The sequence below is a fragment of the Marmota flaviventris genome, chromosome 10 (assembly GCF_047511675.1).
Source record: "Marmota flaviventris isolate mMarFla1 chromosome 10, mMarFla1.hap1, whole genome shotgun sequence".
NCBI classification, from domain to species: Eukaryota; Metazoa; Chordata; class Mammalia; order Rodentia; family Sciuridae; genus Marmota; species Marmota flaviventris.
The window spans coordinates 123,276,456-123,303,599 of NC_092507.1; the positions used below are offsets into that span (position 1 = coordinate 123,276,456).

Below are 27,144 nucleotides of genomic sequence, written 5' to 3' on the forward strand. Positions count from 1 at the left end.
TTTAAAAATAACTCTTTAATCATATGCACATAGGGGAATATAGGGTAGCTACCAGGCTGACTAGGAAAGGGAATTCTCCCTTTGCCCCAATGTCTGCGTGGCACAGTTCTGAGATCACACACACACGTGGAAGTAGGTTGGGAAGAAGATTAGGGAGAGAACTGAAGAGACAAAGGCCAGTGGGGTGAGGCAAGGGCTTGCAGTAGTTTCAGTCAGTGGACTCCAACACAGATTCACTTAGTGCAAGGTCCCAGTAGTGTTCAGCCCCATGCTTTTTGAAATGCTCACGAGCCATATTCTCTGTAGGGCACTGTTTAAATTTCATCTCTCCAAAGCTCCGGTCTTTGGCTGTACCCTGGGAAAGAGAGAAACCTTTTAATAAAAACACTAGTTTCTCAGCTGGGCGCAGTGGCACATGCCTATAATCCCAGCAGCTAGGGAGGTTAAGACAGGAGAATCATGAGTTCAATGCCAGCCTCAGTAATGGCGAGGTGCTAAGTAACTCAGTGAAACCCTGTCTCTAATAAAATACAAATTAGAGCTGGGGATGTGGCTCAGTTGTTAAGTACCCCAGAGTTCAATCCCCAGGACTAAAAAAACAAAAACAAAACAACAAAAAAAAGCACAACTTTTTTTTTTTTTTTGCAGTGCTGAGAATCCAACACAGGCCTTATAAATGCCAAGAAAGCCCTCTACCACTGAATTATACTCTCAGATCAGCAATTTGTTATTTTTTTATTTATTCATTTAGATACTTGGCACTGAACACCGGGGTGTTTAGTCACTGAACCACATCCCCACCCCCCAACTTTTTACACATTTTTTTTTTTTTTTTGAGACAGTGTTTTGCTAAATTGCTGAAGCTGGTCTTCAACTTATAGTCCTCCAGCCTTAGCCTCTGGAGTCACTGGGATTACAGGCTGCACCACCACACCCAGCTCAATTATTTATTTATTTTCTATTTGTTCTATTCAGATATACATGACATTAGAGTGTCTTTTAACATATTATACATATAAAGGGTATAATTTAGGATCCCATTCTTATAATTGTACATGGTGTAGAATACACTGGTCATGTATTCATATATGAACATAGGAAAGTTATGTCCCATTCATTCTACTCTTTCTTATTCTCATTCCCTATCCCTTCTCTTCATTCCCCTTTGTCTAAGCCAATGAATTCTTATTCTTTCTCCTCTTATGGTGTTAGCATCCACATATCAAAGAACTCAATTTGTTATTTAAATCAGATATAATGCTTTATTAAAAGATCTAATAAACATTTGTGCCATGAAGTGCCTACTTGAATGCTATTTTATGGTTAAAGCAATTATAATCTCTACCCTTGGACATTCATGAGTTTTCATAAATTTATACAGATGAATTCATACAGCTTCTCTTTCTTTCTTTTTTAATTTTTGAAACAGGGTCTCAAAAATAAAAAAAGTTGCTCAGGCTGGCCTTGAACTTTGTGATCCTTCTGTCACAGCCTCCCAAGTCTCTGGGACTGACTATAGGAGTGTACTACTACCATGACTGGCAGGGTTTAAGTTTTTAGACTAAAGGAGCAAGGATTCTATGCTCTAATATCTGGTTGAAATAGCACATCACAAAAAAGATAATACACGGTGTGTTGGGATGAACTTATTTCTCAGTGGGCCTCAAAGAATAGATGTGGGCCTTTGTAGGAAAACAGAGTTAGAGAGCCAGAGTCTGGAAGAACTCTTTTTATAAGGTTTAGTGAAAACTGTGTATACATGCAGGAGGCTTTGGGGTCCAGAGACAAAAAGCAGTTGGGTGGGGAGAGGAGAAACAAGAGGAAACTTGCAAAGAACTATAATAGAAAGACATAGTACAGGGTGAAATAGCATTCTCAGCAAAGGCGCCAGCAGCAATGGCAGTTATAAAATGATACCTAAAGAGGTTTTCAGGGGGCAGACTCCAATAAGGAGGCTAAAACAGAACTTGGCTTGTTTCTGACTCTGAGGGCTCTCAAAGATAAATGGAAGAGATGTGGAGGCTGGGGTATTAAATATGCAGGTAAGGATTTATGTAACACACAAAAGGTACAATGATTAGTGTAATTTGTATGCATTAATTGAAGAGTCTGGGATAAGGATACACACTGTTAATAGCAATTTCTATAAATAGTGGTCTTGGGCTAGGGATGTAGCTCAGTGGTAGAGTGCTTGCCTAGCATGTGTGAGGCCCTGGGTTCCATTCCCATTACTGGGAGGAAAAAAAAGTAAAAAAGTTTTTGATAAACAGAGCTGGGGATGTAGCTCTAAGGTACAGCCTTTGGTCAGCATGTAGAAGGCCCTAACTTTAATCCCCTGCCATGCCAAAAAAACAATAGTTGCTTTTGGGGCTGGGGATGTAGCTCAGTGGTAGAGCACCTGCCTGGCAAGTGCTAGCTCCTGTTTTTTCTTTATTCATTCATTCATTCATTTTGGTGCCAGGTATTGAACCCTGGGGTACTTAACCATCAAACCACATTCCCAGCCCTTTTAAAATTTTGAGACAGGGTCTCACTAAGCTGCTGAGGATGGCTGTGAACTTGAGAACCTCCTGCCTCAGCCTCCAGATCTGCTGGGAATACAGGCGTGCACCACCACACCTGCCAAGGTCCTAGATTTGGTCCTGAGTACCACCAAAATAAATAAATAAATAAAATAAAGAACAAGTTAACAAAAATAAGCACATTTAATAAATGGAAGATGAAACTGGGCATGGTAGCACAAGCTTGTAATCCCAACTGCTCATGAGGCTGAGGCAGAAGTTCAAGGCCAGCCTGAGCAAATTAGCAAGACCTTGGTTTGGGGATAGGTAGAGATAAAATAACTCAACCTAAAATAATAAAATGAAAACAGCAATAATGGTTCACTAACAAGAGTTCATGAATAAAAGAACTGACAACTCCTACCCTCCCCAGTGCTGGAGTTCAAACCCAAGCCCCCACACATGCTGGGTAAGTGCTCTATCACTGAGCTTCACCCTCAGCCTTTGAAAGAATTGGATAAACTTTAAAAAGGTTCTGTTGAAGATGGATTTAGGTCATTTTATGAAGTATTTTCAGATTATTATCTAATTGGGTTCTCAAAACAAAACCTGATAAGAACAGCAAATAATATCCACATTTTTATAGACAAGGCAACAGAATTTAACATTGTCTTGCTCAGACTGCTCAGCTAATAAGCAAAACCCACTTTTGTTTGTTTGTTTTTTGCAATACTGGAGATCCAGCCCAGAGCACTATATATTTTTTTGAGGGGGGCGGGGCGGCAAGTACAGGAGATTGAACCCAGTGCTGCCTAACCACTGAGCAACATCTCTAGCCCACCCCCCCTTTTTGTGGTGTTGGGGGTTGAACCCAAGGCCTTGTACATTTGAGGTAGGAACTCTAACTGAGCTATATTCCCAGCCCAAGCCCTTAATTTTTATTTTGAGACAGGATCTAAGTTGCTGAGGCTGACCTTGAATTTTCGATCCTCTTGTCTCAAGTCTCCCAAGTCACTGGGATTACAGGCGTGTGCCATCACGCCTGGCTCACAACTGTATATTCTTAAATCTAGGGTACTTCTTTCATTATATATATATTTATGTACACACATACATGTACATATACACACTCACACACACAATTCACTCCCCTCTTTTTGAGTCTCATACTCATAACTATGAAATAACTTTCAATTCAGAGCCAAGCACAGCAGCACATGGTTGTAATCCCAGCAACTAATGAGCTGAAGCAGAAGGATTACAAGTTTGAGGCCAACATCAATAATTTAGCAAGGCCTTAAGCAACTGAGTGAGATACTGCCTCAAAATGAAAAAATAAAAAATTAATGCTGATTAATTTAACAAAAATGTAGCTGTCTCTCACTCTGAAGATGACCCACATTCTCCCATGAATGTGTATTCCTAGCTTTACCCCCAAAGCATCTCTTTTTTTGACACTGCCCCCATTCTCCCTTAAATGTATCTACTTCCTAAATAAATGTCTTAAAACATAATAATTTAACTAAAATATAATCAGGAAACATTTGCTTCCAAATGTTTAAAGACAGATTCTAAAAAGAAACAGAGAAGTTTTATTTCATTTTATTGTTCCACTTGTATAACTTTAACCATCAGGAACTAGCTAAAGTTTTACTTCAGTGCTTCACAAAGGATCACCTACCTCCCAGACTAGTACACATTTGTTGGTTTTCTTCACAGCTTCCTCATCAGATTCTTCATCATCTGGAAAAGACAATGTAGCTAAATTTTATTCTAGACTCATGACAAGAGACCACAGATTTAGATTCTAAACAAATAATATTCAACTCTACCCATGTTCTCTTAAGTATTATCATCTTTTTCCATGTACTGAAATCATGTTTTGTTTTCTGTTAATTTTTATTTTTCTCATATTAGAATGGAAGCTCCAAGAAGAAAGGGACTTAATTCAACAAACATTTACTGAGGACCTACTATGTGTTAAAAGCTGTACCAGACACTAAGAATAAGGAAATAATAGATAAGCAATCAACAATAAAAAGTTGTCCTAGGCACTCTCAGAACCAGGCTTTGGATGTCTATATGACAGGTTATTCTTTTTCTTGTTGTTATTTTATTTTTTTTTAGTTGTAGATGGACACAATACCTTTATTGTATCAGTTTTTATTTTTATGTGGTGCCAGGGATCAAACCCAGTGCCTCACACATGCTAGGCAAGTACTCTATCACTAAGCCACAGCCCTGGCTCCCGATAGGGTATTTTTAAGGACTCGTTAGCCTAATGGAGGAGAGGCATGCAGATACATCAAATGAAAATATCTTAAAGAATACTTGCTAAAGAGAATATAGATTATAGAGCAAAAGTATACTTTAAATATGTTAAGGAGAAAAAATACAGAAGGACCATACTTAGGTAAAGTTAAGAAAAGTAGAGTTCTCAGTCAAGCTCAGTGATAGGTATGCTTAGTCCTCAGCTACTCAGAAGGGTGAGCCAGGAGGACTGCTCACACACAAAAGTTCAAGACCAGCCTGGGCAACATATTAAGATCCCAAAATGTCAGAAGTTGGTCTAGGTCTTCAAAGAAGGGAAGAATGAATTTTTTTTTGGGGGGGGAGGTGCATACTAGGCATTGAACTCAGGGATACTCAACCATTGAGCCACACCCCCAACCATTAGAAGGTCTCACTAAGTTGTTTTGGGACTTGCTAACCTCAAACTTGTGATTCTCCTGCGTCAGCCTCCTGAGTTGCTGGGATTACAGGCTTGCACCCCATGCCAAGTGGGAAGAATGAATGCTGACATAAATATAATGGCTAGGAGAATGTCAAGTGTGTGTGTGTATGAATAAAAAAGTTGGGCAAAAGAATGAAAAATATTTTTTCATTTTTGGTACTGGAGATTGAACCCAGGGTGCTTTACCACTGAGCTACATCTTAGTCCTTTTCACTTTTTAATTTTTGAGATAGATCTAAGGTGCTGAGGATGGCCTCAAACTTGTGATCCTCCAGCCTCTGACCCTCAAATTGCTAGGTTAAAGATATGTGCCACAGGCTGGGGATGTGGCTCAAGCAGTAGCGCGCTCGCCTGGCATGCGTGCGGCCCAGGTTCGATCCTCAGCACCAAATACAAACAAAGATGTTGTGTTCGCCGAGAACTGAAAAAAAAAAAAAGATATGTGCCACCACAGCATGATTTTTTTTTTTTGGTAGTGCTAGGGATTGAACCCAGGGCATTGCACATGCTAGGCAAGTACTCTAACCTTGAGCTATAATTGCACCAAAAAGTTTATCTTTATACTTGGTAGGACTATAGCTCAGTTGGTAGAGTGCTTGCCTTGCATGCCCAAGGCCCTGGGTTCAATCCCCAGTACCACAAATAAATAAATAAATAAATAAATAAATAAATAAATAAATAAAATTAAAAAAAATTCTTGATCAAAGCAAAAAGCTTTTAATGATCAGAAAATTTTTTTCACAAACTAAATACATTCATGTAACAACTATGCAGATTCAGGACAGACAGGGAAACCATCGATAATAGAAAAGCCTTAAAGGACAGGCAGAAAAATAATTTTAATATCCATGCATATGACCATGTAACAAATACTGTATAATTTCTAGCAGGCTCACAGTCTGAATAAATCTTACTGAAGTTCCTGAACGCTGTATATACTGTTAGCCAGAGTCTCTCAGGAAAGGAGTAAGATAAATGGACAGATGCACCATCCCTACCTCCCACAGATCACAGCACCCCCAATTTATCCCCTCTAACCCCCATTCACCATCTCCCTTTGTGTTAGATGTCTGTTCGTCCCACTTTATCCGATGCAGCATAAGACGCTTAAACTTCTTCTGAGCCTTGGGGCCTGGAAACAGAGAAGGAGAATTTTGCCAGAGCCATAGAAAATAATGGGATAGAAAGAACCTCTCAGCTCATTAATGTTCAGACATTAATGTGGTAGTTGAAGTAATCCCGGGAACTACATCTGTGGCCTTCTACTCCAAAAAACACAGAAAAAGTAGCCCAGTATATTATATCCAGGTATGGTTCTAAAATACCTTATTTACTCCCTTTTCCCCACAATGCTAATCACTCTAGGCTTAGGGTTGTCTGGGGACAGTCTCTCTCAATTTTTTTCAGACTCACCCCCTTCCACTACTACCACGTTGACATCCTTGTGCAGTACCACCACCCCTGTCAGGTACAGTTGCCCAGCATTGGCCTCAATCTTGAACTTCTTGGCTGGGTTGCTCAAATTTCGAACTCTGGAGGAGGGAAAGCTTAGTTATGTCTTCAATTTTAGCAACAGTAGCTACCTGAATGGAATGGCAAACAAACAGATGAATCCAAAATGGTTCTCTCTCTAAAAACAAAGATCTCTTGAACAAACATATTTCCATTTTCTAATATTTCTGCAAAGTGTACAATTTACAACAAACAGCAGTTAATAAAAATTTACTCTATAATGAATTCTTTAGAAGGATATACTATCACCCAAAAATATTTATAAACTTCTGGGTGATGGTGTAAAGATATACAAATTCTTCTTCTTCTTCTCCTTTTTTTTTTTTGATACCAGGGAATTGAACCCAGAGGTGCTTAACCACTGAGCCACATCCCTAGCCCTTTTTTACATTTTATTTAGAGACAGGATCTAACTGAGTTGCTTGGGGCCTTGCTAAGTTGCTGAGGCTGGTTTTGAACTCCTGATCCTATGTCTCAGCCTCCTGAGCCACTGGGATTATAGGCATGCGCTAGCACACCCAGCTACAAATTCTTTTGTAGATGCCTAAAATGTAGTCACTATGTAAGCATAAAAATTTTCTAGAGGGCAGGAAAAACTGTTAGGTAACAATTACCTATAAAGAATAGTCCTTAAAAAAAAAAAAAAAAAGTAGACCAAAGAGATCAAAGAACAGGGAGAGAACCTTTATATTAAGTGCCCTTCTGTATTGTAGAATATTTTTTATCTTAATAAGCATCCATTATTTTTTAAATAATGTACCATGTTTATGATAAAAGTATATAGTTTAAAAAAATAAGTACATTTAATAAATAGAAGGATAAAATAATAAAATGAAAACAATAAATCAACACAAAGGTAGAAAAATACTTACAACATACAAATTCATTTTGGAGTGAGGATAAAAGGATTACTGCAATACTCAGAATAAAGTTGGTTGCTAAGGGGCTGGGACTGGGGCTCAGTGGTAGGCCACTTGCCTAGCACACATGAGGCACAGGGTTTGATCCTTAGCACCACATAATAAACAAAATAAGGGTATTGTGTCCATCTACAAATAAGAATATTTACCAAAAAAAAAAAAAAATTGCTAAGGAAAGAAATATTAATGCGTTTTGAAGAAATATGATATTTTATACTTCACAAGAACAAACAAACAATTTTTACTTAACAACTTGGCCTGAACAAGAATATTCATTCATTCATTATTCAAAATAAATGTTGGTTAACTAAGAAGACTTGAGATGAGGAAAAATTAGATAACAACAACAAATAAGAAATATTTAATTCTCCACTGGAAAAGAATGACAAGCTCTTGATTCACACTAGGGTTATTAAGCCAGAGTAGGAAGTGGTACAGGGTATACTTTAGGCCACAATGACTCTGTCTTGTGCACTAGATGGAAGGACGGCCTACTATGGACACCTACCTATATACAGATATGTGTACCCCCTGTGAAATGTCTTCTTTAAGCTTTTTAATTTTCTTGACCTTTCTCTGTTCTGCTGTAAGCTTTCGGGCAGCGTTGGCCTCTTCATGCGCTCTGTCGTGACAGGAAGGACATCCACAAGTGAGAAAGGCATTGAAGACCAGAGGCAGGGCTAAGAGAAAGAGAGAGCAACAGAGGACTCTCCCCTCCCTCCAAATATGGATCCCCCAAAAGTTTGGAAAAGGCACTCGCCCTGGGTTTCCACCCAATCCCATGGCACTTACTTCTGTCTTTTTGCCATCTGAGCTCTGACATGGGCTTCTACCTTTGTGGGGTCTTGAACAGCTTCTGTCCCTAATACTCGCATCAAATTAGAAATTCTCACTGCAGTGGAGAAGAGGACAGCAATTAATCTCCTAAATTAGTTCTCTTGCTGGAATAACCTGTTATCTTTTCTATCAATTGATATTGTTACTTCTATTAAATCTCTGCTCAAAAAAAATCACCCCCTCCAATACCTCCTATCTTGAAAATCCCACCAATTAACTGTTTTCACAGTTCACACAATTATTCTGAAAAATCGATACGCATTTATGTTAAGAAAGACAAGCAGCTGGGCACAACGTGTACTTCTGTAATTGTAGCTACTCATAAGGCAGAGGCAGGAAGATCACAAGTTCCAGGCCAGCCTGGGCAACTTAGGGAATTATCTCAAAATAAAACAAATAAACAGCTGGGGATGTGGCTCAGTGGTAGAGTGCTTGCCTAGCATATAAAAGGTCCTGGGTTCAATCCTCAGTACTGAAAAAAGAAAAAATAAATTTAATTTCTTTGGTATTTTTTGCTCTTATAGCATCTAAAAAATGAAATCCTATATATACCAGTGCTCATTCAAAATATTAACTGAATGATAATGGTAACTACAAGGGTGAATTTTCTTATACCGAATTTTCATTTTAAAAATTAAAATATTAAATTTTATGTATAAGTCCATGCAAACACTACAACTACTACCTTAGCGAATTTCAACACTAGTATATTTTTCCAGGAAAATCAGAGTGTTAATATAGCCAATAAGCGACCTCTATCATGAATGTTTTGACCTGTCTTTTTCTTTTCTTTTCTAAGAATTTAACCTTTATTTTATTTATTTTTATGTGGTGATAAGAATTGAACCCAGTGCCTCACGTGTTAGGCAAGCACTCTACCACTAATCTATGACCCCAGCCTCTGACTTGTCTTAATAAGAAAAGATAGATAGGGGCTGGAGTTGTAGCTCAGTGGCAGAGCGCTTGCCTAGCATGCATGAGGCACTGAGTTCAATCCTTAGCACAACATAAAAATAAACAAACAAAATAAAGGCATATTGTCCATCTACAACTACAAAAAAATTTTTAAAAAAAGAAAAGATATGGGCTGGGGATGTGGCTCAAGCAATAGCATGCTCGCCTGGCATGTGCGGGGCGCTGGGTTTGATCTTCAACACCACATAAAAATAAAATAAAGATACTGTGTCCACCCAAAGCTAAAAAATAAATATTAAAAAAAAAAGAAGAAGAAAAGAAAAGACAGACAGGTGCAGTGGTATATTCCTGTTATCCCAGGGACTCAGGAGGCTGAGGAAGGAAGATCCCAAATTCAAGGCTAGCCTCAGCCACTTAGCAAGACCATCAGCAATTCGGCAAGACCCTGTCTCAAAATAAAAAATTAAAAGAGCTGGGGATGTACCTCCATGATAAAGCATCTCTGAGTTCAATCTCCAGTACCAAAAACAAAATAAACAAAGAAGATGGTAGGAATTCAAGGAAAGAACCCAAGAATGATTCTGAGAAATAGAAAGCACTCAAAAAGAGATGTTAAGGTTCTCTAGAAATAAAGAGATAAATCTGTCACCCTTTTTAATAGGCAGGGCTAAGACATGTACCTTTGGGTTCTGGAGGAGGCATCAGGCCCAGCCGGACTTTCTCTTGGAGTTCTTTCTGTGCTTCCCTCCTTGTTTGCCTCCGCAGCTTCTTCTGTTCCTTCTTGGTGAGATACACCCCCAGAGTAACTGGTGTGTCATTGTCAACTATCAGAGAAATAAGCATACCAAAGTAATAAGAATATTAGGGTCACTTAGGTAAATACCAATCACTTTCAAAGGATATTTAGCTGAGTTATCATTAGCTGTTTGTAAGTTGTGATAGGGAACAGCATGGTTACATTTTAGAAATGGATTCTCATCTTTCATAAATAGTGTTCTAAGTCGTTTTTCTTTAAGCAGTTAAACCCTTTCACCAAATGAAATGTAGCAAATACAAAAAATAAAAAAATTAAAGCAGTTCTAGTTCCTCTTGGTGAGGATTTGGGGTAAGTGAAAGGTATCTAGAATTCTACTTAGATCCCACCTCCTACTCCTCAATGTTTCCATGGAATGTGATTTGAAACTACTGGCTGAGATGATAAAATTTATAATTTTAAAGACACAGCATATGGTAAAAATGCACTGAAATCATAACGCAAGTCTTCACAATAATTTAAAACAAAAACTAGTTGGGCATAGTGACAGGTCTGTAATCCCAGCAACTCAGGAAGTAGAGGCAGAAGGATTGCAAATTCAAGGCCACCCTGGGCAACTTAAGAGAGACCTTGTCTCTTAAAAAACAAGCAAACAACAACAAAAGAGATGAGGGGTCCTGGGGTTGTGGCTCAGTGGTAGAGCGCAGGTGAGGCCCTGGGTTCCATCCTCAGCATCACATAAAAATAAATAAATAAAATTAAGATATTAAATAAATAAAGGTATGCGTCCGGACTGGGGATGTGGCTCAAGTGGTGGCGAGCTCGCCTGGCATGCGTGTGGCCCGGGTTCGATCCTCAGCACCACATACAAAGATGTTGTGTCCGCTGAAAACTAAAATAAATAAATAAATATTAAAAATTCTTTCTCTCTTTAAAAAAAAAAAAAAGTATGCATCCAACTACAACTAAAAAATATATTAAAAAAAAAAAAAAGGAGAGAGAGAGAGATGGGAATATATTCCAGGGGTAAAATGTCACTGCAATCTATCCCTGTACCAAACGAAACAAAACCCACATTCTTCTAATGATTTATACTATTTAAAGGTAAACAGAATCTGGTAAAATAAAAATAAGTAACTATATTACAGGTTGAATGCCACTAAGCTGAAAATACCAATTCTACCATGCTTCAAAATCCAAAACTCTTGGGCTGGGGATATAGCTCAGTCGGTAGAGTGCTTGCCTTGCATGCACAAGACCTTGGGTTCAATCTCCAGCACCAAAAAAAACAAAAAAAAACAAAAAAAATCCAAAACTCTTTAAGCATCATCAGCACTAATAAAATCTGCAAATACTTCAAAATCTGATAAACTCTGAAATATGAAACACTCTGGTCCCAAGCCTTTCAGATAAGGGATATTCCAACTATATCTAAAGGTCTCAATCTATTTTTCTTACTGGGAGATACTGTCAAGTGAAATTTACCAATTAGGATATTTCCTTGGTTCATCTCAAGTCTGATGAAGAGTGTTAAAATTGTTTAGATCCACATAACTTTTGAGATCTCTATATACAAAAGGAAATTTCCAATGTACTTAGTGATTTACCCAAGGCATTCAGCTTGGTAAAAATACAAAAATGCAGCCACAACTAAAACCTCTCTTTTGACTGAGCCAATAAACTTTTGGTACAAAAAGAAAAAGAATGAGCCAAGCACAGTGGCACACTCCTATAATCCCAGTGACTCAGGAGGCTAAGGCAAGAAGATTACAAGTTTGAAGTTAGTCTCAGCGATGGAGCGAGACCCTCAGGAACTTAGGGAGACCCTGTCTCAAAAAATAAATAGGGTTGGAGATATAGCTCAGAGGTGAAGCACCCTTGGGTTCAATCCCTAGAATGGTGGGGGTGGGGAAAGGAAACAACAAAGAATAGGAGAAAAAAAGACTGAAGACAAAGATTAAAGATGATCAGGAATACACTGGTAGTGTACAAGACTGGAGTTGCCGTTTACCATTACTGCAAAAGTAGTCCAACTTGTAATATACATCAGTGAGGCCATCTACAGACTGGGCATCAATGCTCTACAGCTACATGTCTAATATGGTAGCTACTAGTCACCTCTACTATTTAATTAAAATTAAATAAAATAAAAAACCAAGGTCCTCAACTATACTAGTGCAATTCAATGTTCAAGTGCTAAATAATCATGTGTCAGGCATGGTGGCACACACCTATAATCCCAGTGGCTCAGGAGGCTGAGGCAGGAGAACTGGGAGTTCAAAGCCAACCACAGCAATTTAGCCAGGTCCTAAGCAACCCAGCAAGACCCTGTTTCTAAATAAAATATTAAAAAAAGAGCAGGGTGCGGTGCGCATACCTGTAATCCCAGTGGCTCGGGAGCTAAGAAAAGTGGATCGCAAGTTCAAAGCAGCCTCAGGAATGGCAATGAGCTAAGCAATTCAGTGAGACCCTGTCTCTAAATAAAATACAAAGTAGGGCTGGGGATGTGGCTCAGTGGTTGAGTGTTGCTGAGTTCAATCCCCAGTATCCCCCCCCCCAAAAAAAAAAGTATAAAAAAGGCCTGGGGATGTGGCTCAGTAGTACCCTTGGGTTCAATCCCTAGTACCAAAACACACACACACACACACACGGATAGTAACTATTATCAGAGATGCAGAACAAGTCCATCACTGCTGCATAAAGTTCTGTTGGATAATGCCTTGGTTGAGTAATCAATTCATTACCTGGAGGATTGAGCTGGGCTGGATGTTCAACAAGATTTGTGATTCCAAAATAATCTTCTCTCTTCGGATTTTCCTCTGTACTAAAATTGGAGTAAAAAAAAGAAAACAGGATATATGGGTAGAGAGGATGCCAAGAAAGGGACTCTCAGAGACACAAAGAAAATTCCATTTTCTATTATGTGTTCTAGCTTTTAACATTATACATCTATAATATGTAATTAGATTATACATTATTTTCAGTATGAGAAACCCAAGTCCTAGTAAGGCTAGAAGTTCTCTCCAAACCAGTCATTCTCAATCTTTTTTGTAGCCTAACACCCCTAAATAGATACCACATTCTCTCATTAGTAATAATAAATACTTGAGATGGTGGTTGACAAAGGAAGAGTAGGAAAAGGCCAAAACACAGTCTTTTAAAGCCATATATCAAAATGATGGAGTAGAGGGCTGGGGGTGTGGCTCAAGCGGTAGCACACTCGACTGGCATGCGTGCGGCCCGGGTTCGATCCTCAGCACCACATACCAACAAAGATGTTGTGTCACCCAAAAACTAAATAAATAAATATTTAAAAAAAAAATGATGGAGTAGATATAAAGTTATCCAAATGCATTAATAAAATTTTATTTATCATTAACTGTACCAGCAACTAAGAATTGTTGTTGTGTTCTACAACTGGATCTTTGTTTTTTTTAATATTCTTAGTTGTAGATGGACACAATATCTTTATTTCATTTATTTATTTTTATGTGGTGCTGAGGCTCAAACCCAGTGCCTCACACATGCTAGGCAAGCGCTCTAACACTGAACTACAACCCCAGCCCTACAACTGGATCTTTAAGAAATGTAATAACAGCCCGGCACAATGGCCCATGCTTCTAATCCCCATGGCTCCAAAGACTGAGGCAAGGGGATCACAAGTTTAAAGCCAGCCGCAACAACTTAGCAAGGCCTTAAGTAACTTTAATTTGAGACCCTGTCCCCAAATAAAAACTAAAAAGGGCTGTGGATCAGTGGTTGAGGGCCCTTAGGTTCATTCCCTAGGACCAAAAAAATTTTTAAAATGTAAAACCAGCCGGGTATGGTGATGCATACCTGTAATCCGAATGGATTGGGAGGCTGAGATATGAGGATTGCAAGTTCAAAGCCAGCCTCAGCAACTTAGCAAGGTCCTGAGTAACTTAGACCCTATCTAAAAATTTTAAAATTAAAAAAAAAAAAAAAAGGAGTTGGGGATATAACTCCTTAGTTAAGCACCCCTAGGCTCAATTCCAGGGGTGATACTTAGAATATGTAGTTTAAGGGCTGGGGTTGTGGCTCAGTGGTAGAGAGCTCTCAGCTAGCATGCTTGAGGAACTGAGTTCAATCCTCAGCCACATAAAGATAAAAAATAAAGATATTGTGTCCACCTTAAAAAAAAAATAAAGAATATGTAGTTTAAAAAATGTATTTAAGAAAAATGTGATAATATGTACAACTAAGATGCACCAATAAAAAAATGTGGAAAAAAAAAGAAAATTCAGTCAAACAAAAACCAAAGCAAAACATAATAAAATCCTCACCAGAGCTTTGACTCCTGCTACTTTACAGAAAAAAGAAAAGAAAAATATGCTAAAACCAAATAAGGATGTGTAACAAAAACAAATAGGTACTGGGTTCAGTCTCTAGCACCACTTAAAAAAAGAAGAAAAATTTTTGCCAATTTGTTTTTATAGTTTATTTGTGTCCCTAATTCTGCTACATTAACAAAAAGCTTAAAAATAACCCATATTGTTTAAAAACATATGAGCTTTTGTACAGTTATCTACTTCCCTTAGACTTAACAATTTTATTTAATACCTACCATTTTTCCCATTAAAACTATAGCCTTGGGGGCTGGGGTTGTGGCTCAGTGGTAGAGCATGTGTGAGGCACTGGATTCGATTCTCAGCACCGCATATAAATAAATGAATAAAATAAAGGTCCATCAATGTCCTAAAATAATTTTTAAGAAAAATAAAAAATTAAAAAAAAAAAATAGAGCATTATTAAAAGGTATTAATTAACAAACTCACAGGTCGAAGCCATTGGGGATGATGTATGAGTCCCACCACTCAATTTCAGGAATATCGCCTTCCTTTAGCTCTTTCTTAGGAGCAATGAGGGCGAGCCTAGTTGAAGTATGGATGCCTGTTTTTCGAGCAGCCTGTGAAATCTCTGCCTGTAGCTTCTCCAGTTGAGCCTAAAGACAAGATAAACCAAGATAAGGAAGATAAACTGGAGCCACATTTAAAGCACCTCTTGTTAACTCTCTACATCTAACACATTGGATTCATAATATCTGAAAGAAAAAAAGAGTTGTTCTGCTTTATCCTTTAATTCATTTAAATACATCTCACCTCTATCTCACAGTGTAGGCCTCCAGCAGATATGCAGAAATGGGATTATATGAAAACCTCACTTTGAGAACACAAAAAAGGAAAGGCAAAACTACTTGAAAATATATTCCATTCAACTCTCTAGTGGTGGAAATTATATGTAGCAAATTTTAACACCAGGCTAGATTTCCTCAGTCACTCAGAGACCTTTGAATTGTTTCCCTCTACTGGCAGCTGCATGTGAAAATTTTCAGACTCAATATTATTTCCATCTATGTACAAAGTAACTAGAAAGAGAAATCAACTAAAAATCAAGTATTCCAGGAATATGGTATTTAAAGTTACTTATTGCTTCAAATTACCTATTTGTTCAATTTCCCATAATGAAAGAATTTATTTTCCTTTGCATCAGTTTCCTAACTTCTAAAATCTGTTATACTCTAAGTTAGATACCTTGGTCCGTAATCGTTGAGCAATCTTCTCAAATTTGCCCTTGTCGTGAAATTTAAATGTTCGTCTTTGGCGTTGGGAAGGGGCAATTGAAACTCGGGGGTCAAAAAAAGTATTGGACTCCATGTCTTCTGATGGCTTTTCTTTTAGCTGTTGCTTAAACTGTTCCCTCTTCACAGCACGAATATTGGCCTTAAGGGTAGGCATGCGGTGTGTCAGCTCAATCTCCTTGCCAGTTGCATCTACAGTGCGACCTTGCTCATCTAGGATCAGTGGTGTAGGTTTAGTTTGATCTTTTAACTCTACTTTCCTGAAAAATATCCCACAAAGAAATAGAGCTGGAATATTAAGGCAAACAAAATAAAACAAAGCAAAACCCAATAAAGACCACTAGGTAAAATCATTCTAGGGAACATAATCCTATCAGGGAATAATAAACTCTGGTTTAAAAACATCAAACTGGCCAGGCACACTAACGCACACCTGTAACTACTAGGGAGGCTGGGACAATAGGAGTGCAAGTTCGAGTCCAACTGGGGCAACTGAATGAGATGCTGTCCCAAAAGGGGTTGGGAGACTGCTCAGCACTAGAGCTCTTGACTAGTAAGTGCAAGGCCCTGGGTTTGATCCCTAGCACCACAAAAAGGAAAAGAAAAATTAAAAACATCAAACTGGAGCTGATACACTCAGTGGTAGAACACTTGCCATACAAGGCCCCGGGTTTGATCACCAAGCAATGCAAAAAACAAACAAAACACCTTGATAAAACTAAACAACACACACACACACACACACACCAAACTGGCCATTTGGATTTAGGGTACAAGTTAATTAATTTAATTTACAAATTATACTGAGAGGAATTTATAATCCTATCTTTCTTTATTCCTGAATCATTCTTTTTTCTTATGCACGCTTTGCAAACACTCTACCACTAAACTATATTTCCAGCTCTTACTTCTAAATTCTTGAGTCAGTCATGGGATGCCAGACCAATCACAAATGCTAAAACTAAAGTCTAATATCTTTTTCTTTTTTTGGTACCAGGGATTAAACACAGGGTTGCTTAACACCAAGCCACATCCCAAGCTCTTTTTTGTATTTTATTTAGAAACAGACAGGGTCTCAATGAGTTGCTTTGGGCCTCACTAAATTGCCCAGGTTGTCCTTGTACTCAAGATCCTCTTGCCTCAGCGCCCCCCAGCTGCTGGGATTACAGGTGTGTGCCACAACATCCAGCTAAGTCTAACATCTTTGTTCAGTTGTAGAGAACCTAAGATTAGGTCTCACTCATTGCAATTCAGTGGCTAACAGAGTTAGAAATCCAGAAACATGCCAGGTTCAGTGGCACGTGCCAGCAACATAGGAAGCTAAATCAGGAGGATTGTAAATTTGAAACCAGCCTCAGTGAGGCCTTAAGTAGCAATGCACCGAGACTCTACCTCAAAATGAAAATAAAAAGGGCTGGGCGTGTGGTGCATGCCTGCAATCCCAGCAACTCAGAAGGCTAAGGCAGGAGGATCCACAAGTTCAAGGCCAGCCTTAGCAATTTAGTGAAGCCCTAAGCAATTTAGCAAGACACTGTGTCAAAAGAAAACATAATAAGGGTTGGGGATGAGGCTCAGTGGCCCTGGGTTCACTCCGTACAAAAATAACATAAAATAAAATAAGCTATGGTAGAGAGACCCTGTATTTAATCCCCCGTACACGTGGGGCGGATGAAACTAAGAAATTATTTTAGGTTCTTTGGAAAAAGACTCAATGACATTTAAAAGTATTTATTTCTTCTCAAACTTCAGAAATGACAAGGGATTTTATGAAATATATACTCACGGAGGAGCAATGCCCATGGCATGGAGATTAGCCAGGCCCACCATGTTGGCATTGCCAATGAGCCCTGGCTTCAGTGCCAGCTGGGCTTGGATTCGGGCTTGTAGCTCAGCTGCTTTCCTTGCCTTCTCAATGGCATCATTCATGAAAGTAGCAGCCTGGGAGGGCTGAATGGTGTTGCCAATTGGCAGACGTTCTGGTTGGGAAGAAGAAGGAGTCTTTGGCTGTGAGATAGAAAAAAAAAAAAAAGAATAGGGATTGAGATAGGCAGAAAGACACACACACACATACCTTGCTAGATTATGGCAGATGATGGTGGAGTGGAATGTTTTGGATTTTCATTTGAATGGATGGCAAGAAATTCTGTGATAAAGATGATTCTTTTCAGAGTAATCTGGGAATAATACCTGAGGTGTAGGAGGGCTAATGAAGCTCAGCTGTTTTTTCCTCTCCTCGATTTGTCGTGTTGCTGCCTCCATCATCTGTTTGATCTGCTCTCCAGAGAAGGAAAAATTGAAAAGTATTAATTTTTCTGTTTTATTTCTCCCACACAGGTTCCTAAATCCAAAAAAGTGTTCAGATCTAGAAACCTTAAAGTTTCTGAATGACTCTACCATATTCTGCCTTTACCATAGACTAGAAAAATTATCATTTATTTATTTTTGGTACCAGGGATTGAACCCAGGGGAGCTTAATTAACCACTAAGCCACATAGCCAGCCCTTTTTATGTTTTATTTTGAGACAGGGTCTTGTAAGTTGCTCAGGGCCTCACTGAGGCTGGCTTTGAACATGAAATCCTCCTGCCTCAGCCTCCTGAGTTGCTGGGATTATACATGTTTTCCAACAGGCCCAACTAGACTAATAAAGACAAAACTAGACAGGTGAGCACTACAATTTTTCAACTTTTCTCCCAGGGCAGAACTGACTTATTACATACCTTGATGATTAAGGCTCAGACAAATCTGAGTAATTATCTTAATTCTGCCACTTACTGCCTGTGTTACCCTGGACAAGGTACTTAACTTCTAAAGCTCCCAAGTGTCAAAAAGGGTGAAAAAATAATATTAACCTTTCAAGACTATTATGAAAATGTAAACAATGCATACAAACATCCTAACAAAATGCATACAAATTATATTTCAATTGTTTAAAAAATCCTCGAATTCCAAATTCAGGTAACTATAGATGATGGTGCAAAGATTTTTTTCTTTAGCCTCCATAAACTCCTTATCCTGTCCTAAAGAACTTCAGAATGATAAGCCTTAAGAACATAGGGCTTAATATAACTCCTCACTGATTTTCCACATAGGGCCTTCTTTTGGGCTGGGGCTGTGGCTTAGTGGTAGAGTGCTTGCCTAGCATGTGTAAGGCACTAGGTTCAATTCTCAGCACCACATATAAATAAATAAAGGTCCATCAATAACCAATAAAAATTTTTTAAAAAGGGGGGCCTTCTTTCAGGTTGCTTCACAATATTCCCTTTCAACCCCCTCTAATATGCAGGCTGAACCCAAAGGCACTCTACCCTAAGATATATTCTCAGCCTATTTATTTTCATTTTTTAAAATTTTGAAACAGAGTTTATATTATAAAGTTGCTGAGGTTTGCCTCAAACTTGTAATCCTCCTGTCTCAGCCTCCAGAGTTGCTGGGATTACAGGCCTATGCAACTGCACCTGGCTGCTCCAAGATATTATTTTTTTAAATTAGTTTTTAACACTTTTGTCAGTAGGTGATATATTTACACAGTTTGTACTTCAAAAAAATTACATGAGGGTACTGAATTCTTGTAATCCTAGAGACTTGAGAGAATGAGGCAAGGCACCTCAAGTTCCAGGCCATCCGCAGCAACTCTGCAAGACCTTGTGAAACTCACTTGTAATCACAGTGACTCAGGAGGCTCAGACAGGAGAATTGAAAGTTCAAGACCAGCCTTAGCAACTTGGTAAGGCTCTAAGCAACTTAGCAAAACCCGGTCTCAAAATAAAAAATAAAAAGGACTGGGGACATGGCTCCGCATTTAAGCACCCCTGGGTATAATCTTCAGTACAAAAAAACTGTTAACAGTGCCCATTTTAAAAATACACATTCATGGGATGGGGACATAACTCAGTTGATAGAGTGCTTGCCTTGCATGCATAAGGCCCTGGGTTCAATCCCCAACACCACCACCAAAAAAAAAAAAAAAAAAAAAAGTTTTTACTGAAAAAAATATAAAATTAACTTAAATTTTTTATAAATAGATTATATTTTCTTTGTGTATTTTAAAATTATTCTCCTCTGCTATCTAGCTAAGTTCTGATCATTTCATTTAATTTTCCCAATGACTTGATGAGGTAGATAATTGGGCAAAAAAATGTATGTGATACACATTGTTTGATACATAGTAGGTGCTCAGTAAATACAATTTCTTTCTTTTTTTTTTTTTTTAAGAGAGAGAGAATTTATTTATTTATTTATTTATTTTAGTTTTCGATGGACACAACATCTTTGTTTGTGTGTGGTGCTGAGGATCAAACTAGGGCCGCACGCATGCCAGGCGAGCACGCTACCGCTTGAGCCACATCACCAGCCCCTAGTAAATACAATTTCAATAATCCTTAATTAGAAAACTCTGGGTTAAACCAAGAAATGCTAAAATATAAAGCAGGAAATAAAACTTCCCCAAATGGGGCTGGGGTTGTAGCTCAGTGGTAGAGCTCTTGCCTTGCATGCATGAAGCCCTGGGTTCTATCCCCAGCACCACAAAAAATAAACAAATAAAAATAAAGATATTGTGTCCAGCTACAACTAAAAACAAAAAAACCTTCCCCAAATGCTAAACACTAATTCAATTAAGATCAACTCATTCAATCACTTTGCTTCTAGTCCCTAGTAACTAACCTGGAGTTTAGTTAGCATTCCAGGGCTCTCCGAAGGAGGCCCAGGGATCACCTCTGGCTCCTCTTCTACCTCCTCAAAGCGGGGTATTCGTCGCTTCTTTACTCCAGATGATTCCTTGGAGATCTCAGAATCATCACCAAACACCTCCTAAAGAAACCCAAGATGAAAGAAGAATTGTATCCCTTCCCATCAGGAGAAGCAAAGAATCATCTTAGCCCCTACCAGCATTTTTGGCTTTTCCCAGGGGAATATGACGCAACCTTGCAAATAACTACTTGCCAGAAGCAGGGTCTTCTAGACTCTCCACCAAGTGGATCATTTCACCCAACTTCATCATTCTCCTACTCCAGCCAAGCAAATTTCATCCCCATGTTCCCATCTCAAGGCCTTCACAAATGCTACTGCCCACATCTGTTAGATTCTCCTTCAACTTTTCTAAAACCCCTGTTCCAAATCCTGCCTAAAACTCACCTCCTTCAGGAAGTTTTCCTCATTATAACCTTATCCCACTCTGATCAAACTTTTGTTTCACATTCTCTTAGCATTTAAGAGCTTGGTTTATATTAGGTTAAATTACATTGCTAATACTCTGTTTGCCAAGTGTTAGGTCTTTCAATGGTAGTATTTTCTCCCAAGTACGGTCTAAGCTCTTCTAGGAGAGGAACTTTCTTTCTTTTTCAGTATTCCCCAATAACACTTTGTTCTCATCAAACAATGGGAACTTAAATATGTTGACTAATTTGCAAGGTGAATTTAACAGGACCAAGAGTGGCCAACTGGAAGGGACAATGGGAAAAAGCAAATGTACACACCGGTGGTAGGCTTTGGGTGACATCCCCTCTTCACTAGGAGGGCTCGTGTTTTGCAAGGACATATCCTCAGCCAGGGGCGAGCGCTTCCTGGAACTCCTACAGTTCAAGAAAAAGGACTCTCCCATAATATATTGTGTGGAGTGGGGACTTGAATGGACCAAAAATGGGACCCATATCCCATGGCTATCTAGCCACATCCTTTGAGAAACCAATTTTATTCTTCCCACCCCATGGAGTCACTTCATTTATAGTATGGCCTCAGCACTTACATAGTGGTATGCCCTATCATAATACGATCTTCACTGCAAGAATCTATATATATATATTGTATATTAATCATTTCCCCTTAAACATAACAAAGTTCAACATAGTCTGAAATTCTATAATTTACCCTAAAATTCCCATAAAACTACTATTCATATTTTATAATCTGTGACTATTTTATTGTACCTCCCACCCTTTTTGAAATTGCAGCTTTTTTGGTTTTACAACAAGAACTATCTCTCATTCCTGTGATCACCCTACAAAGCTCTAAAACAAAAGGCACAAGAATTTCTATTTTTCTTTGTTCCAAGTCTGGCCAAGCAGACAGTGCTTGTCAACTCTTTGTCTCAGGAAAAGCAAATGGGATAGTGAAGGTATTAGAAGCACTTTGGAAGGTATAATGGGAATCACACAAACACTTTTTCTTCCCCCCAAAGAGAAACAGACAAAGGGAAATGAAATAGAGATACTGGCTGCCCGAGGGAAATGAGATACATCAGTTCCCTGACACTGATAATACTGAAAAAAAGGCCATGACAAATCAGCAACTACAGAATAAAATGTGTAGTATTATTGCAATATTGCCGGCCCTATAAGTACCCCATTCACGTGGCCAGATGACCTGCAATATGCTATACAGCAAATACTAAACACTCAAGAACATAATAAATACTAGCTATTTTTAGGTATATTATATGCAAACACATTGCAGAGAAACCTCAATAAAGAAACAATGAGGTCTACAGTTCAGGTAGCAGTGGAGTCACATTCTAAAGCAACTTATAGACTTCAAATAAATCAAAGACATAAAACCTTAGAGCAATCAATTCACAGGTAATAGTAAAGCACGGAGTGAGGGGATGTACAGGATAAACCTAGGGAGACGTGAGAACCCAAATTCCTAACTGGACATGAAAAGGACAAAGCTATCAATTGTTTCTTTGGAATATTTCAAATGAACTTAGGTAGTTCATCATCACAAAGATGGTAACAACAACTCACCTCCTCTACGTTAGTCTAAAGACCTCTCTAAGTAATAGTGGATATCAATGTGTGACCCAAGTAAGTCCAGCAACTTTGTCATCATTCAGAACACTCCTGAGCTCATTAGATAGTGAACTGTAACCTACCTTTAGTTCGCGTTTTCTGCTCCTATCACTGCTAGACTTAGAATGCCTAGAGCTTCGACCTTCCTCCACAGCTTCAAATAGTTTGTCCACAAAGCGAAGAGTAGAATCATCAAGAAAAGGTTTCAGATGGTCTGAAAGGAAAAAAAGAAGTGACAGAATTGAGAAGGTAAGAGTACAATCTAATACTAAGCAAATAACATAAAAGCATTGGACTTTTTTTTGAAATAGGGTTCTCACTATGTTGCCCAGGCCGTTCTCAAACTCCTGGGCTCAAGAAATCCTCCACTACTGCACAAGGTTAATATTTTCTCTTTTTTCATATCTATGTATTCATTTATTCATTTTTTGCAGTAATGGGTATTGAACCCACTGAGCTACATCCCAACTCCTTTTTCTTTTTTATTTTGAGACAAGGGCTCACTAAATTGCCCATGTGGGCCTTAAATTTGCATGCAGTCTTCTTACCTCAACCTCCCAAGTAACACTGGGGCACTTAACAATGGGGCCACATCCCCAGTTTTTTTTTTTTTTTTTTTGTGAGACAGGGTTTTGCTAGGTTGCTAAGGCTAGCTTTGAACTTGTGATCCTCCTGCCTCAGCCTCCTAAGTCATTGGGATTACAGGTGTACACCACCATGCTCAGCAGGAGGGAGATGTTCTTTGTAGGATCCCCATAAATTCTGTTACACTGAATGATTCTACCATCTGAGGTAAAAACACAGCTATAATTTTTTAGAGTAGGAAGTAACACAGCCAGAGTAATCTGTTAAAGGTGAGCATCAAAGCTTAAGATGAAGCTAAGTGCAGCAGCACACCTGTAATCCTAGTTACTGAGGCAGAAAGACTGTAAATTTGAGACCAGTTTCGGCAAGACCCTGTTTCAAAGTTAAAAATTTAAAAAGGCTAGGGATGTAGCTCAGAGATAAAGCACCATCAGGCTTAGTCCTCAGTTATTCCCAAGAGAAAATTTTCAGATGAATAATCATCCTAACTTTCCCCAAATAGTAAATTGTAGATTACCATTAACAAATCAATCTCCATGAACATTTTTCATGTATTTCTTAAAAACTTCCATATATTGAGATAGCAATCTGAATCTGAATCTGAACATACCTGTCTGGCATATTTCCTAAGTAAATCTATGTTAGGTGACTCAGTATGATAGTCAAAAGGGAATCAGTCTGAGATTCAAGATAGGCGCCCCCCTCAAAAAACAAACAAAAAAAAGCAGTAAGAAAAAATTTAATTTTAAGTTATTTCCACTACAAAGCAAGAGAACATAAGATGCGGTCTGACCTCTCTTTCTTTAGATATTCGTAACAGAAAGAATTTCAGGGTTATCCATGTTAAGTCAAAAGAGTTAGAATAGTACATACCAGCTGCCTTCTTCTTGTCCATGCCCTTCCCCACACAGTTCAATGCTGCTGTGACAACTGTGGGCTCTGAAAAACCCAGTACCCTCTTCACCGTCTTCTCTATCCATGGTTTCAGCTCATCCAGCTCCCTCTTAGACAGTGCCATTTTTCAGGAAAACAACAATAGCTCAAATAGGACTCAATACTACACCTAAAAAGAAATCAAGAAAGAGTTAAATTAGAGAATAGGAAAAAACTAAGCAATCCAGGGCAGTGGTTTATAGATCAGAAATCCGCCCCCACAGCCCTCAATCCCTTGGTAAGTTTCTCCACTTCATTTGAAGGCAAACATTCTCCCTAAAAACTATACATATGTGAAGAAGAAAACACAAGGAAATGGGTTCCATTTGATTTTTATCCTTAACTCGACATCAGTGCATCAATAACATCTATGGAATAAACTCTGGAAACACTTAGTTCAAGAAATGAGTTCTAGCTTCTTTTTTTGACCCTATCATATAAAGGACTAGACAAACATGTAACTTTAAAACAAAGCTAAGAAGTCCATCCAGAGGTAAGCTTTTCTATTTCCAAATGAGCATTCCTGAACCTAGCCCTGACCTATGGATTTTCTCTCTTCTAAGGATGCAAACAAGGGAGGATTTATCCTGGTCACTCATCCTGTATTAAGTCTCCTAATCTTAAGAATGTTCTGTCACATTTCATTGTAGTTATTTGTGCCATTAGGAATTCGAGACACAGACAATTGTGTATCATATTTTATAGGGTCTGTCAGCTGACTTGAGCATAACCTCTCAGTTCAGAAAAGAATACCCTCATTTGGACTCTCTTCCTTTCTTTTTCTTTTTTTTTTTTTAAAGAGAGAGTGAGAGAATTTTTTCTTAACATTTATTTTTTAGTTTTTTTGGCGGGCACAACATCTTTGTTTGTATGTGGTGCTGAGGATCGAACCCGGGTCGCACGCATGCCAGGAGAGCGCGCTACTGCTTGAGCCACATCCCCAGCCCTGGACTCTCTTCCTTTCCATTTTTATCTTTTTATTTTTTTTAGCTCAGCAGAGAAAACAATATAAAAAAGACTCTCCACAATAAATCTTTATTATTTAATGCAACTTCATATAAAATTTCAACATTATTCATGTTTACATTTGATTTCCTCCCTAAATGTCAAATATCCTCACAAGCACAGAGAACTTTCTAATTTTCTGCATAACGATTATGACAGTCTATAAACTACACTGACCTCAATTTGTAAGCTAACTTCTTTATAACACTGCCACTCATTGTAGTATGATCTGAAAAATCCATCTTTCAAGATGTTTTAAGTCATCTTCTAAAAGATACATTCTGACTAATTTCTACATTATTGGTAAGTGTACCCTCTATAATATACGCTGCCAAATAGTGAATTTAATTTTAGCATACCTGAACAAAGCAGATTAAAGTCATGAAATTAAGGAAGATTTTGTGCCTAAGTGACAAATCACATGAGTAATTTACGGTGGTTCTATTATCCTACCATGAGAGAGCAGTACTGCATATCAATTTCTACTTATTAAATGTGCATTGTTCAGGTAGGGCTGTAGCTCAGTGGTAGAGTGCTCTCCTAGCATGTGGAAAGCACTGGGTTCAATCCTCAGCACCACATATAAATAAAATAAAGGCATTGTGTCCATCTACAACTAAAAAATAAATTAATTAAATTAAATTTTAAAATTTTAAAAACAAAGTAAATGTGCATTGTTCAAAGAAGCCTATACTAGCACCAAAAAGGGTTCAGAAGCACTCCAGGCACCAAAATCACTGAAAAGAGGTCACTGAGCAGTTGGGACACTGAGATTATACACCATTTACAAGCATTAGGCAAAGAAATTAATACATTTGAGTCTCAGTTTATTCATCTTAGAAAATGAGGACAACTGCCACAGCTACATCATACTTAATTCAAGTAACTACTAAACACAAGCAGAGTACTTGCTGGGTATTGAGGACATATACAACAATGAACAGCACACACCAGAATCCTTGCCTTGACGACCTCTAGCCACTAGAACTGACTCGCAGGCTAGGAAACACAGGCAACTCGAAAACCCAAAGCAATAAACGAAGTGCCCCTGTTACCAGATACTAACAAATGCATACCACTCAATCCTCCATGAGGTGATGAGCAAAATAAACAGTCAATGGGCCAAAAAAAAAGTTCCCCGCAGTCACCAGCTTTGTCATTAACCACGGTGTTCATCCCAGCTGCATGGTGGTGGGGAGCCGGCTACGAGAATGAGGCAGGGAGCTCTGAATGGGCAGGTACCAGAATCCCATCTCCTTGGGATTCCTTCCTCGTCTAGCTCCAGTTCCAGATCCCCTGAAGCCCCGTTTTTCTACGTCTCCTCTCTGCCCCACGGGCCGGGTACCCCACCACGCTCCACCCCAACTCCTCAGCTCGGAGCTGTCCCCTTCCCGCCCCCGCCCTTCCCTCCCCGCAATCCCATTCCAGCGCCGCCTCCTGCGGACCGCTCTTCCCGCAGCTGCTTCCCGCTCAACTCTCGCGCCAGGCTCTTCCCCCTGGACCCAGCCCGGGCCCCAGTCGCTCCGACCGAAGGACACCTTCCCTGGGCCCCGGGCCACTACTCACCTCACAAACTTCAGCCCCTGAGACGGAGCCCGAACGTTACACCGGAACCGGAAACCGTCTGACCGCCCTCCGGCCTGCCGTCGCCACCGACTCGGCCGCCGCCACGCTGAGGTCCCCCGCACGTGACCTGGAGGGCCGGGCCACCGATTCGCGCAGCCGTCATCACCGCTTTACTGAAGACAGCGCATGCGTGGCGGGAGCCTGACGCCGCGCTGGGCGGGCCCGGGCCGGGGGCTTCCCCAGCGAGGTCGCTCCCGGGGAGGCGTCGCCGCGCGCAGAAGTCGGGTCGCCCGCACTTGACTTTTGTCAACCATAGGTGTGCGGGGCTGGGGCTCAGTGGCGGAGCGCTGGCCTCGCACGTGTGAGGCCCTGGGTTGCGTCCTCAGCACCCCATGAAAATACATAAATAAGTATGGTGTAAAAAATAAGTAAGTATGCGGTCGGCGCGGAGGCTCACGCCCTAACCCCAGCGGATCGCAATCGGGCGCGAGGGTCGC

General features: G+C 39.3%; 1 protein-coding gene across 3 annotated transcripts; it reads right to left on the bottom strand.

The window, feature by feature from the left end:
* On the bottom strand, positions 1-26,758 carry Prpf3 (pre-mRNA processing factor 3). Of its 3 annotated transcripts, none has more exons than XM_027953740.2 (16): positions 26,648-26,758; positions 24,017-24,206; positions 22,642-22,772; positions 20,436-20,582; positions 17,960-18,043; positions 17,556-17,776; positions 15,726-16,032; positions 14,970-15,136; positions 12,918-12,997; positions 10,100-10,243; positions 8,460-8,559; positions 8,176-8,289; positions 6,649-6,767; positions 6,284-6,367; positions 4,183-4,244; positions 1-355 (listed from the first exon to the last, which is right to left on the bottom strand). In XM_027953740.2, the coding sequence occupies exons 2-16, from the start codon at positions 24,159-24,161 to the stop codon at positions 209-211; spliced, it is 2,052 nt and encodes a 683-aa protein (XP_027809541.1). In that variant the 5' UTR covers positions 24,162-24,206; positions 26,648-26,758; the 3' UTR covers positions 1-208. The 3 variants fall into 3 exon arrangements, with proteins under 3 accessions (XP_027809541.1, XP_027809542.1, XP_071474576.1); XM_027953741.2 differs by lacking the exon at positions 26,648-26,758 and adding an exon at positions 26,158-26,389; XM_071618475.1 differs by lacking the exons at positions 24,017-24,206; positions 26,648-26,758 and adding an exon at positions 21,248-21,343 and having other exon boundaries at positions 22,642-22,727.
* Between the last annotated feature and the right edge of the window lie 386 nt (positions 26,759-27,144).

Bases quoted from the DNA above. Each gene is read 5' to 3' on its own strand.
- Prpf3 (XM_027953740.2), bottom strand. From the start codon at position 24,161: ATGGCACTGTCTAAGAGGGAGCTGGATGAGCTGAAACCATGGATAGAG. The intron at 12,998-14,969 runs GTGAGTTTGTTA...CTCCAATTTTAG, and splicing joins ATCCCCAATGGCTTCGACCT to TACAGAGGAAAATCCGAAGA. The intron at 8,290-8,459 runs GTAAGTGCCATG...CTGTCACGACAG, and splicing joins CAGATGGCAAAAAGACAGAA to AGCGCATGAAGAGGCCAACG.